The sequence below is a fragment of the Symphalangus syndactylus genome, chromosome 10 (genome assembly GCF_028878055.3).
Source record: "Symphalangus syndactylus isolate Jambi chromosome 10, NHGRI_mSymSyn1-v2.1_pri, whole genome shotgun sequence".
NCBI classification, from domain to species: domain Eukaryota; kingdom Metazoa; phylum Chordata; class Mammalia; order Primates; family Hylobatidae; genus Symphalangus; species Symphalangus syndactylus.
The window spans coordinates 32714226-32727495 of NC_072432.2; the positions used below are offsets into that span (position 1 = coordinate 32714226).

Sequence of the window (13270 nt, forward strand, 5' to 3'; positions counted from 1 at the left end):
GTGCTCAAAATGTTACAGCATTTTACCTAATTTTAGCTAACTTTGTATACAGTAAGCTCCTATATAATGATTAATTCTTGAGATTGTTTTGTACATTGTTAACCCATTTATGCCAGAGGTTGCAAATTTTTTTGGTGAAAAATCAGACCTGGTGATGACCTTGAACAGTAGGATATAAATAACTCCTACAAGCTGAGCATTGCAATAATGGAACACTAGGCATAAGTGGGTTAAGTCAGAAAATGTGGAAGGTCTGAGTTGTTGTCTTACTTGCAAGCTAACAAATTAACCAGCAATTGTTGTACATGTATATTCTGAGAGAAGATAGGAAGCCCTCTGCATCAGAGAAACAATTTATTATTCACAGCAAAAAAACTGGATATCCAACAAATTCACACATTCACAAGACTATGAACAGCCTGTTCCATCAAACTTGATGTGTGCTACTAAATCTTCACTCTACAAATCTCTAATCTCAAACTGTCTTCCTTAATCCCTAGGTTTTTCTAACATCATTATTCTAAAGTATATTGATAGGTGATCTCTGTAAACACAAAGCTTTTAAAATTAAGCTTGGTCTTTTTTTTTAAAGGAAAGATTATTATTTTAAACTGCTTTGTTAAATAATGGTGCTAAATTATTTGTAGTAAATTAGAATCCAGGATTGAGATAATCCATTATCTCAATCATGATCTCAATGGGCAGTAAATGTCTGTTTACCCCATATGTAAATAATGAATTATCTCAATCCTACAGAGACTTTTGCTTTGAAAAACAGATTTATTTTGATAAAACATCAATTTGACATACACCCCAATTTCCCTTCAGGGTCAAAGAAACCAAAAAATACATATCCATAATTGTTTATAGTTCAAAACCAGTTTGGACTAAACAAAATTACCTGACATAAAAACTCAGCTCGGCAACTATAACAGTTAATGTAACCTCCATACCTACAAAAAATGAAAGTAGTAATGTTTATTACAGTTCACACATTGGCACTTGAAATGAAAACATTTATCCCATCACAGAAAATACGTGCTACATAGAGTTGAGAAAAGAAGCAATTATTTTAATTTCTATTGTACCTCAGAGGGGACTTTAGGAGGTAATTTATCTTTCACTGAGTATGGCTCTTTGTATAGATAATGTGTGCATACATATATTTAGGTTATGTACATATGTATAAGTACACATATCTAATACAGTATTTAGCTCAGTTTGGTATTTTATAGAGGTATATTTGGTATTAGAGTTTAAATTGTCTCAAGGAGCTTTTAGACCTTGATTTTTTTCATATCATAAAATGAGCTACAAGACCCTTTAAGTGAGCAGTAATGAAAGTAGCCAGTTTTATATAAATAGCATTTATTATTTTATGATCATTTTATTTAGTTTGTTATGTGCAGATGTTTTCCCCACTAGAATTTAAGTGGTATGAAGGGAGGGATCTTGTTTGTCTTGCGCAGCATTGTATTCCCACTAACTCTCAATAAATACTGGTTCAATGAATGAATGGACAGATAAGCAAGTGTGCTAACAAGTAAGCTATTAGGATTGTACATTTTAATCCCATTAGTAGATATGTGGTGACTATCATTTTTCTATTTTGCATATCATGCTTTTTGTAAGATTATATGACTATAGATTTTAGTGACTTAAGGAAAAGAAAAGGGAAAACACTAAAAGAAAAGGCCTTAAAGTCAGAAGACCTGGTTTTAAATCCCAGTCGCTCCATGTGAGGTCTTCAGTTTCCTCCTTTATAAAACACAGATGATAATGAGATGTCCTTCAAGTCTACAGTGGATCTGAAGGGAGGGCTATTGTTTTCTGTGAGACCAAGAAGAATGTAACTGACATGGCCATGAATCTGCACAAAACAGAATGCACTGTGTTTACATGGGGACATTGCACAGTCACAAAGAAATTACACTAAAAGGCTTCAGAGAGGTAATTATAAAGTTTTGGTGGCAACCAATGTGGCTCCTCGTGGTTTGGACATTCCTGTAGTTGACCTGGTGATTCAAAGTTCTCCTCCTCAGGATATTGAGTCCTATATCCATCTCTCTGGATGCATGGATAAAGCTGGAAAGACAGGGGTTTGTATATGTTTTTATCAACCAAGAGAAAGAGGTCAACTAAGACGTGGAACAAAAAACAGGAATTACTTTTAAATGTGTAGGTGTTCCTTCTACAATGGATTTAGTTAAATTTAAAAGCATGGATGCCATAAAATCTCTGGCTTCCATTTCTTATGCTGCTGTTGATTTTTTTCCAACCATCAGCTCAGATACTGATAGAAGAGAAAGGGATGATGGATGCATTGGCTGCAGCTTTAGCCCATGTTTCTGGTGTATCAAGCTTTGAACCATGATCTTTAATCAACCTGATAAGGGGTTTGTGATCATGACTCTGGAAAGCCTAGAGGAAATACAGGATGTCAGCCGTGCTTGGAAAGAACTTAGAAAGCTGAATAGTAATGCAGTGTCTCAGATTACCAGAGTGTGCCTCCTGAAAGGAAATAGGGGTGTTTGCTTTGATATTCCTCCAACTGAGTCAAAGGTTACAGGCAGAGTGGCATGATTCTGGCTGGATACTCTCAGTGCCAGCTAAATTACCTGAAATTAAAGAATATTATGATGGAAACATCTTCTAATTCCAGACAGAGGAATGGCTGGTCAGGCCAGTCAGGTGGTTGATCTGGCGGTTGGTCAGGTAGAGAGTCGACAAGGCAGTCGCTCAGGAAGTCAACAAGATGGTAGAAGACGAAGTGGAATAGAAATAGATCAAGAAGTGGGGGCCACAAACGGAGATTTGACTGAGTATTTGATAGTTAATTTACCAGTGTGAGCTTGCCTATTTCTACCTAATCATGTACATTATGGATCAAAAATTAGGTCATCATTGTTGAGGTATGTGTCTGCTATTTGCAAAGAAGTTGATCGTATTTTTTTAAAAAAGTATTTCACAAGAATGGTTATAAACAAACCTACTTATCCAGTTATACCTTTGAATTAAAAAACCTCCTTTCATTGTCTTTTTTTTTTTTTTTTTTTTTTTTAAAAAAAAAAAAAAAAGGAAAGAAAAAAGCCCTGGCTGAGGGAGAAGTCTATTTAGATGGTTGGAAGCCTTAGAATTTTATTTTTGGTTTACAATACCTAGGTTTAAGTCCAGACCCAGCACTTACTAGCAATGTGATTTGGATTAAATTACTTCACCTTTTTGGACCATGGTTTCTTCTTAATGTTTTGAGTATTAAACAAGTTAGTACATATAAAGCACTTAGAACAATGTCTGGCATATAGTATGCATTCAGTAATGTTACATGTTAATATCAAGTTATTCAGTTTTCTTTTAGTTCAAAACATATAAACAAAACATTAACAAAATATATTATCAAAGACTTCTAGTTGGTGGTATATTCCTCTTATGTATATTTGGTGTATATTCTGGTTTACACATATAGGTGTATAATTCATATTATCCACATATGTGTATAAAGCTACATAATATATATGGTTGATATGTATGTATATAAACATGTATGCATTTGCAAGAGAGCAATATGAAAAACAAAAACATTTGAGGCAAAATACATCATACAGTAAAAAAAAAAAGTAAATTGAAAAACCTTTGGATCCAACCTTTCTTGATGATAAAATAATATAATTACTCTTTCAAAAGATCTTCACTTTTAAGTAGTTGATAGTTGAAGCTTGAGTTATTTGCTTTGCTATTTCTGTTGGCTTAGTATTTTTTTCAACATGTATCCTTTATAATACATTCATGCAATAATCCTGTTAGGAAGTACAGTATTCCTGAAAACTCAGTACAGTATCAGTTTCTGTAGTTTGGAGGTTTCTTGCTTTCTGGTCCAAAGTTTTGTAATGTCAGTTTTATGAGGTAGTCAATCAACAACTTACTGGAAAATAAAAGTTGAAGGCTTATTTTCTTAAGCATAAGTCATCTTTCCAAGGTAGTTAGCGGGCACATATCCTTTTTGCCCTTGAGCTTCAGCTAACCACCACTCTTTATTGCCACTTAGGTCACAAAACCTAAGTATATGAACTCTCTGGTATTCCTGAAGGCTGAGTTCATGGTCACTCCGTGCTTGAAAAGCATGAACTGCATAGAAAATCTAGACAAAGAAACAAAAGACATTATTGGAATTGGAACCTGAATATTAAGAGAAACATAATAAAAGTTTCCAAGCTTTTAGAAGCAATGCTAAAGTTTTTTTGTTTTGCCAAATTCACATTGTCCAACTCCTTCTATTGGATGTATTTTGCTAAAATACAACCCAGGTGAGAATGGAGTGAAATAGGTATTCTTCTTATTCTGTTAGGAGGAGTATACATTGTCCATGCTTGAAGGCAACTTGGCAGTTTCTATTAAAAGATTTTTAATAATGTTAAAATGTTAATTCCTTGTGAATCAAAATAGCTTGAAGAATCTCTTCTACGGAAACATCGGCAGAAATTTTTGTGTAACAATGTTACTGGATTACCCATACGAATGGTGAAAAGTGGGAGAGTAGTAGGAATAACACTAGAAGTTTTATAGTTAAATTTCAGACCCTCATACTAAGGAAATTTGTAGTCATTAAAAACCGTGCAGGCCGGGCGCGGTGGCTCACGCCTGTAATTCCAGTACTTTGGGAGGCCGAGGCAGGCGGATCACGAGGTCAGGAGTATAAGACCAGCATGACTGACATGGTGAAACCCCGTCTCTACTAAAAAATACAAAAATTAGCTGGGTGTTGTGGTGTGCACCTGTAATCCCAGCTACTCAGGAGGCTGAGGCAGGAGAATAGCTTGAACCAGGGAGGCGGTGGTTGCAGTGAGCGAGATCGCGCCACTGCACTCCAGCCTGGGCGACAGAGTGAGACTCTGTCTCCAGAAAAAAAAAAAAACACAAAACAACAACAAAAACGATGCTTTCTGAGACTAATAACATGGGAAACACTTATGATAAAATAGTAAACCTTAAAAAGAACATAAAATTAGATGTACAATATAAGTCTAATATTGTTATTGTTTCTTTGAATGGTACAATTATAGCTGATTTTCATTTTTACTTCCTTGTTCCCTTCTTTATTTCCCAAACCTTTATAATGACAATGTATTAAATTTATAATTTTAAAAATTATTTTATGACCTAGAATAATACAATATTTCAGTCAAAAGAATTTTTCTCTGACCTCAAAAGAACACTTTATAAAGTGCGTAAGAAGCCCCAAAATAAGTGTTTAGTTATTCTTCCAATAAAATCATAAGATTGATAATAAAAATGTTTAGTTATGGCACAAAATTAAGCAATTGGCTTAGTTTATTCCCATTCATTTATTTAAGCAACATTTATTCTCATTCATTTATTTAATGAAAATTTTTCAAGTACCTACTAAGTGCCGGTTATTATTTTATTGGAGAACTTACAACTCAGCTAGGAAAAGAAAATGCCAGTGAACAAAACAAAACACACCAAAACAGCAACAACTCTACATACAGATGATGCATCAGCTAATGGTGAGCTGGATTTTGAAAGAAGTTATCTTTCATAAATGACAAAGCTGACAAAAGGCATGAATATGTCATATTTGAAGGTATGGAGATGAATACATGAAAACAACATATAGGAAAAGACAAGCAGATTAACTCTCAAACTTGAGGTTCAATAGATAAGGGAAACTATGAGAAATAAGATGACTTAATTACTTCATTAAGCAGGAAAAGAGAATGGATAGTGTGGAAAGGAGACTATAGCTGTAGCTGAAGTTGTTATTTAAATATTAAACTGTTATTTAACTTTTGATGAAACTTTGATTCCATTGATTGGTATATTGATTTATCAACTAATATGAGCTGCTCCCCAAGGAAAGAACCACATTGCTATGGTCTGAATGTTTGTTTCCCCTCAAAGTTTATGTGTTGAAAGCCTAATCCACAAGGTAATGCTATTAAAAGGTAGGGCCTTTGAGAGGTGATTAGCCTTCAACTTCCTGAATGGGGTTGGTTTCTTTTTAAAAGAAGCCCAAAAGAGACTCTTCACCCCTTCCACCGTGTGAGGGCCCAACGAGAAGGTGCCATCTATGAACCAGAAAGTTGCCCCTCAGCAAACACCACATAAACTGGTGCCTCGATCTTGGACTTCCAGCCTCCACAACTGTAAGAAATAAATTTCTGTGGTTTATAAGCCAACCAGTTTATGGTGTTTTGTTACAGCAGCCCAAATGTGCTAAGAGACACATTTAAACTTTTCTCCATTGACCACATTATGGTACAAAGTAGGAATTCAGATATTTATTGATTTGACCTGAAAATTAGTAGGAATATTCAAATATTTATTGAAAGGCATGGATATCATACAAGACATCATCTTGTATCATAAAAGACACATACAAGAGATTGATGAACATGGTCAAATTATTACATAATTTTTTTAAATAAAGAAGAAAATTAAAAATACTATAAATTCTTTAGCAATGGAGTGGTAGCAATAATACACATAATAAACACCTTTTACAGAGCGCATGACAGTTATATGTTAAATGTGCTTTGTCCTCAACAACCCTATGGGTTATGTCTTACAGAAGAAACATATTTTTAATTATACAGCTAATTGGTGCTGCTATGACCAATATCTTCTAACTTCAAATCCTGTGCTTGGTCCATTTCTCATAATGCTTTAGAGACCAAACTCTTGTTCTAGCAAGTATGTACAAAGTGTATTCTTGCGGAGAGGGACTGAGTTTCTAGTATATTGTAGATGGTGTTGTTTTGTTGTTTAGAAAGTGAAAACATTGAATAAATCCACAGGAACAGAATGGAAGATTTGGTTTGCAAAAGTATTAGGGAATGTAATGTACTATAATACATCTGAAACATCTGTAAGAGCCTGCATTAGTGGTTGGTAATCATCTTTTATAATTTTTATAAATAATAGGTAATGCTTCACCAATGCAACTATAGATTTTTTAGCAGGTTAGATTGCCTACTAATAGAACATTTCTAAATATTTGTGGTAGTTTTTCACTTTAGCAGAATTCTCTCAAGCGAAATATAAACTCTTCCATCTAGATCTGTTTGGTATGAAATTATAGTTTATATTCTAAATATTAAAATATATTCTCATGAAATTGTAAATTTAAAGTACAAAATTATATACTTTCAATGCTTTAGATAATCATGACCCAAAATTTATTTAGGATGAGCACTTTTTAGTTTTTATATAATTTATATTAAATGGGGGCATATATTATATACTCAAAATGGAAGTAAGCTGCTTTTAAAGAGACAGCAGTCTATTTTCAGTCTCTTTTTTAAGTCTCCTTTTTAGTATTTTTAGTCTCCTTAATGTTAGACTACAAGTTATACATTTTTGACCTGTCATGCATTTAAGAACTGAAAGATTTCTCATTATCTTCAACATTTTAATTGTTTTAGTCTTTATCTTTCTAACCTTAAATGCTAATATGTTTTGGTCCGGGCACATTAATTACAATGTTGTTAATTTGAGCCATAATCACCTAATCTTCTTCTGTTTTTCCTTGGCACTTTTAAAAATGTATTTTATTGATTGCTTCTTTCTACTCTATAAAGCTCTGACTCATTTTATGTGCAGTATTCTGTGAATACAACTCAGTTTTCTACCACATTTACTTTTTTTATAACACTGTATTATTGACTCATACCTAATTTATTACCCACTGCTTATAACCGCCAGATCTTTCCCTGTGGTAACATTCCCAGTTTGGCATTCCCTTATTCTATATTTGTGCATTTGATTTTTCCTTCCTCAGTGAGCCACATTACCTGACTTCACTAAGTATCATTTTATTTTTATCCCAATTCTCCAATTAACAGCAACAAAAGTCATAATATATGTTAATCTTCTTTTCTAAAACTAAAAGGTACAGAATCAGCATTTATGGTATATCATATGTATCTCTGGAAACCAAGATAGTTGTATTGCATGAAAAATGCTCATTATTCTCTCTCACCCTTCAGGAGCAAGCTTTCATGTTCTTCACTTAACAATTATATGTTTTAATCACATGAGCAATTTTGATGAAGAAAAAAATTTTAAGTAAAGTCAAGCAAAACAAAACAAAACAAAACCCACCCAACTGCTATTAGTATCTTCTTTTCCTTCCTCCCATCTTCCTCTCTTCCTTTCTTCCTTCTTTCCTTCCTTCCATTTTTGGTTGTTGAAAGTGGTTTCTGGCTAATTGCCAACAAGAAAAAGGAGTAAGGACTCCTTGTCCGACCAGAACAAGAAATTTAATTCTGCCAATGACCATGAGCTGGGAAGAGAACCCCCAGTTTCAGAAGCAATACAACCAGCAAACACCTAGATTGCAGCTACGTGAGATCTTAAGCAGGGCACCCAGCTAAACCGTGCTTGGACTCCCGACAACAGCCCCTGAGAAATATGTTTGTATTGTTTTAAGCCACCAAGTTTGTGGTAATTTGTTATGCAGCATGGAACACTAATGCAGAGCATGCCATTACTATTTGATGGACAAAAGGAGAGAATACATTAGAATGGGAAGGCATATTTACGTGAATGCTTTTGTTATATTCTTTGATATAGCAAAAAACAAAATGAAGAACTTAAAAACTAAGATCCTTGGTATAAATCAGTACTGCCAGGTTGTGACTATCCACTAGCTCATCCCCATTATTCAACAAAGGCTCCAGAACATAATTTGGGGGAACTTTTTCGTAGCAATCTCTCTTCTTACTTGAGGTGGAGAATGGATAAGCAAGTTAAACCTCTACACAGTGATTTCTAACATTTTAGATAAAATTTTCTTTTAAAGGTCTGTTTAAAAAGATAGACTTCTTTTACCATAGATGTGTACATATGCAAATAAGCACAATATTTCCAATGTATTTGAGGAGACTCATTAAATCCTCCCAAAACTCATTCATAGACCACTTCAGGTCTTCACGTCCAGGTTAAAAATTCAGCTCTAGTATACAAATCACGGAGCCACTAGAATCTAAGTTTGAAATTGCCTATATGTGAATGATCTTTAGGGCCCCAAAGATACCCCCTGAGTATGAGGTAGAGGCCACCAGTCCTTTTTGTCAGAGTCCACTAGACCCATCAATAAAACCAGACTACATCCTACAACACCCCTTGGAAACATGCTATAGCAATTCTGGAGGAAATAAAAAATGTGCTACCACAGTAGGAAGGGAGAGGGAAATAAATGATAACCAAAAGTGGCATCCAATTAAGCCAGTATAAGTTTCAGCTGATGTTCCTGATAATAAAATAAAATCAAGAACAAAAGTCTAAATAGTCACACAGAAAATTGCTTTGTAGGATACCGCAAATGTGAAATATTACAATATGTACTGTATTCTCACTGTTGGTAAAGAAGATATAATTTTCTTCCACTTTCAATCACATTACAGGGACCTCTATAATGTATTGACTTATACTATCACATCACAAATACAGAGGTTAATCACTTTCTTCTCCCCACAATTTCTAAAAGCCAACAGAATAGAAACATCAGCCCTGGGGCAAGGATTAGGGACATAATATACTCCTTTCTCTCTGTTTTCAATATTACGCATTATGCATTACAGGGGGAGTCTGGAAACCACTGGCCCATGTGCATCTATTGGCTGGAGTTAAGACATTAAGGGAGGTATTTCTATGCGGCCTTTTCTTCTCTTCTCCCTTGTACTGAAGTTTCCAACAGGTGCATCCTCTTCCTCATCTTGTAGTAAGTTTATTGGGACAGACTTTGTCCATGCACAGGGTTCACCTCCAGTTTGAGTTAGATAATTTCTACTCTGAGGGAAAGTATCAGGGATTCCATGTGCTACAGATCCAAGATGCATCTTCAATCCAGTTTTATTAGTAATAATGCTTATATATGCTTATATTTATTTTCCTGATGCTATGCCTATTTTGAATTGGTGCCAAATGCAAACAAAAAAGAAAGCAAATAACAATTTATGAAGATATGCCATTAATATATTTTTTGTTTTGAAATACTATCTCATTTTTTTCCTCTCTTGGTAATGGAAATCTCTAATGGATGTAATTCACATTATATACATTGATAGGATCGCTTGGAGAAAATTGCTTTGAAGTACCAGCTAGTAGGAACTAAATGCAGTCTCATACTAGAAACACCAGGCAGAAAGTCTATGTGAGGTGCTTAGTCCAAAGTCCCTGTAGAGCCAAGTAAGAACAAGAACTCAACACCAAGCCAGCTTTAGAGTGTGTTGATAAATTTGGCCCTCAGATTTCTGTCCATCTAGGTTATTGGGACAAGGCAAAGTCTGACAGGACATTTAATCAGGTACATAGATTTCACTGATAAAAATTCATTAGTTAGCATTATAATATGTCTTTTAGAAACTGAATAAACAACAGAATGAACAAGTAATAGAGAAATAGTGTTTTGAAACGTCAAGACAGAAGGGTAATAAGAACAAATAGTAATGTCCAGACAAGTTAAGAGTCAGCTATAACCAGGGAAAAATATTTGCAAATTGTATATCTGATTAAAAAACAACTTGCACTCAGGTTTATAAAGAACTCTTACAATGGGAAAATAAGAAGGAAAATGACCCAGTTTCTTTTAAATAGGCAAATATTTGAATAGACATTCACCAAAGGAAATAAAATAATGGCAAATGAGCACATGAAAAAATGTTCAATAGCATTAATCATTAGAGAAATGCAAATTAAAACCCCAAAGAGATACCACCTCATACCCACAAGATGGCTATAATTAAAAAGACAAATAATAACTAGTGTTGACAAGGATGTGAAGAAACTGCAACCCATAACCCTCATACTTTGCTGGTAGGAATCTAAAATGGTGCGCCCACCTTGGATTACAATTTGGCAGTTTCTTAAAAATTTAAACATACATTTATAAAACCAATAAGAAATTACACTTCTGGGTATCTACTCAAGAGAAATTAAATCCACAACAAAGACTTGCACACAAATATTCGTAGCAGCATAATTCATAATAGCCCCAAACTAGAAGTTACCCAAATGACCATCAACTGGTGAGTGGATTAACAAAATATACCCACAGAATGGAATATTAGTAGGCGATAAAAAGTGACAAAGTACATATACATACTACAACATGGAGGACTCTCAATAAATTTTGCTAAGTGAAAAAAAGCAGCTGTAAAACACCACATATTGTACAATTTTGTTTATACAAAAGATACAGAAAAGACAAATGTATGGAGACAGAAAGTAGGTTAGTGGTTCCCTGGGGTTAGGGGTGGGAAAGAGGAGGGACTACAAATGGGTGCAAAGGATTTTTTGGAGTGAAAGAAATGTTTTAAAATTGGATTAAAGTGATGGTTGCACAACTTTGTAAATATACTAAACTTGTACAACTTTGTAATACATGCTAACAGTCATGGATTGTACACTTAAAAATGGGTTAATTATATGACATGAATATAAGATATTGATAAGCTGCTTTTGAAAACAAAAACACCAAACCAAAAAAAATAAAAAACAGTCATGAATTGGACAGCAATCAATAACTGTTAATGAAAGAAACTGAATAGATGCCATACTTTTGAAGGTCAGTATGGCAATGTCTATAAAGACTTTAAATGTATACACCTTTGACCGTCTAATAATTTAGGAATTTGTTTTACACTTATATACTCATATAAATGCACAAAAATCAATGGACAAGGCCCTTCCTTGAAATATTGTTTGAAATTTTTTAAAATCCCAAAACATTCTATGTATCTATTATTAGGATGATAGTTACATAAATTATATACATAAAATTAAATACTGTGTAGAGCTTTTTAAGGAATAAGATAGCTATTTAGGTTTAATTGCATCTAAGATATATTGTTACATGGAAAAAAACCCTATATACCATATATGATATGTTTTCCACTGGTATAAATGTGTTTGTATATGCACAGAATATACAAAGGATATACCCAAGCATTGTCTCTGAAGCACAGGACAAGGGGAGAAGGGACAAAAAACCATTACTTTTATTATTATTATTATTATTTTTAAAGACAGGACCTCCCTCTGTTGCCCAGGCTGGAGTGCAGTTGCATGATCACGGCTCACTGCAGCCTCAACCGCCCCGGCTTGTGCAATTCTCCCACCCCAGCCTCTCCAGTAGCTGGGACTACAGATGTGGGCAACCACTCTTGGTTAATTTTTTTTATTTTTAGTAGAGATGAGGTCTTGCCATGTTACCCAGGGTGGCCTCAAACTCAGCTCAAGCAATCCTCCCACCTCAGCCTCACAAAATGCTGGGATTACAGGCATGAGCCACCAAGCCCAGCTTACTTTTAAGTTATGTATGCTTTTCTACTATTTTAACTTCTCTATCTATCATCTATCTATCTATCTATCTATCTATCTATCTATCTATCTATCTATCATCTATCTTTCTACACATATACATATACATAACCTCTATAAAAATAAATTTAAATAAATTATTAACACAACACTAAAGAAAAAGCAAGGTAAATAAATAAAGGAATTAGATGGTCACCCCTGGGGAATGAACCATTAAGTATACCGAAACTTTCTGATATTGCAAAAACAAGCCCTGCACTATAATTAACTTAACATTTTCCAAAAAGATTGTACCAGTAGCCTTTGCATTAGTGCAGTGAGGGAAATATAGCTCTTAGAAGTTTCAGTATAGACCAGTCTGACCAATATGGTGAAACCCTACTAAACTCTACTAAAAATACAAAAATTAGCCAGGCGTGGTGAGGTGTGCCTGTAGTCCCAGCTACTTGGGAGGCTGAGACAGGAGAATTGCTTGAATCCGGGAGGCAGAGGTTACAGTGAGCCGAGATCGCGCCACTGCACTCCAGCCTGGGCGACAGAGTGAGACTCCATCTCAAAAAAAAAAAAAAAAAAAAAAAAAAAAAAGAAAGAAAAAGTTTCCATATATAGTGTGTGGTATTATACATGAGATTAAAACTGGCCAATTACTAGATAGCTCAATGAAGATTATGCTCTTAGAGGAATCATGGACAATTTCCCACATACTATTGATGGCAGCAATCTGTTCAGTATTGAACTACTTTTCTTTGATGGGGGAGTATAAAAAGACACTTTGCTGTAAGTATGTAACAGCAGGGTAGTAATAGTAATAGCTCCTATTTATCGTGTGTCTACTTTGTGCTGGCTACTTTACATACACACTTTATCTCTAATCCTTTGCTTCATTTAAGGAAACAGGCTCAGGGAATTAAACTCCTTACAAAAAGAT

The 13270-nt window shown here is 34.4% G+C and overlaps 1 protein-coding gene and 1 pseudogene across 1 annotated transcript in view; one reads left to right on the plus strand and one right to left on the minus strand.

Moving 5' to 3' along the window:
• The first annotated feature begins 109 nt into the window (after window positions 1-109).
• LOC129491590 (ATP-dependent RNA helicase DDX50-like) lies at window positions 110-2934 on the plus strand (annotated as a pseudogene).
• Window positions 761-13270, minus strand: part of ARHGEF38 (Rho guanine nucleotide exchange factor 38) — a 140021-nt gene continuing 127511 nt past the window's right edge. The window contains exons 14-15 of the mRNA XM_055296836.2: window positions 3924-4138; window positions 761-2085 (exon numbers count right to left, since the gene is read on the minus strand). Coding sequence (XP_055152811.1) covers window positions 3953-4138 — 186 coding nt within the window. The 3' untranslated portion in view covers window positions 761-2085; window positions 3924-3952. The remainder of the gene's footprint in view (window positions 2086-3923; window positions 4139-13270) is intronic.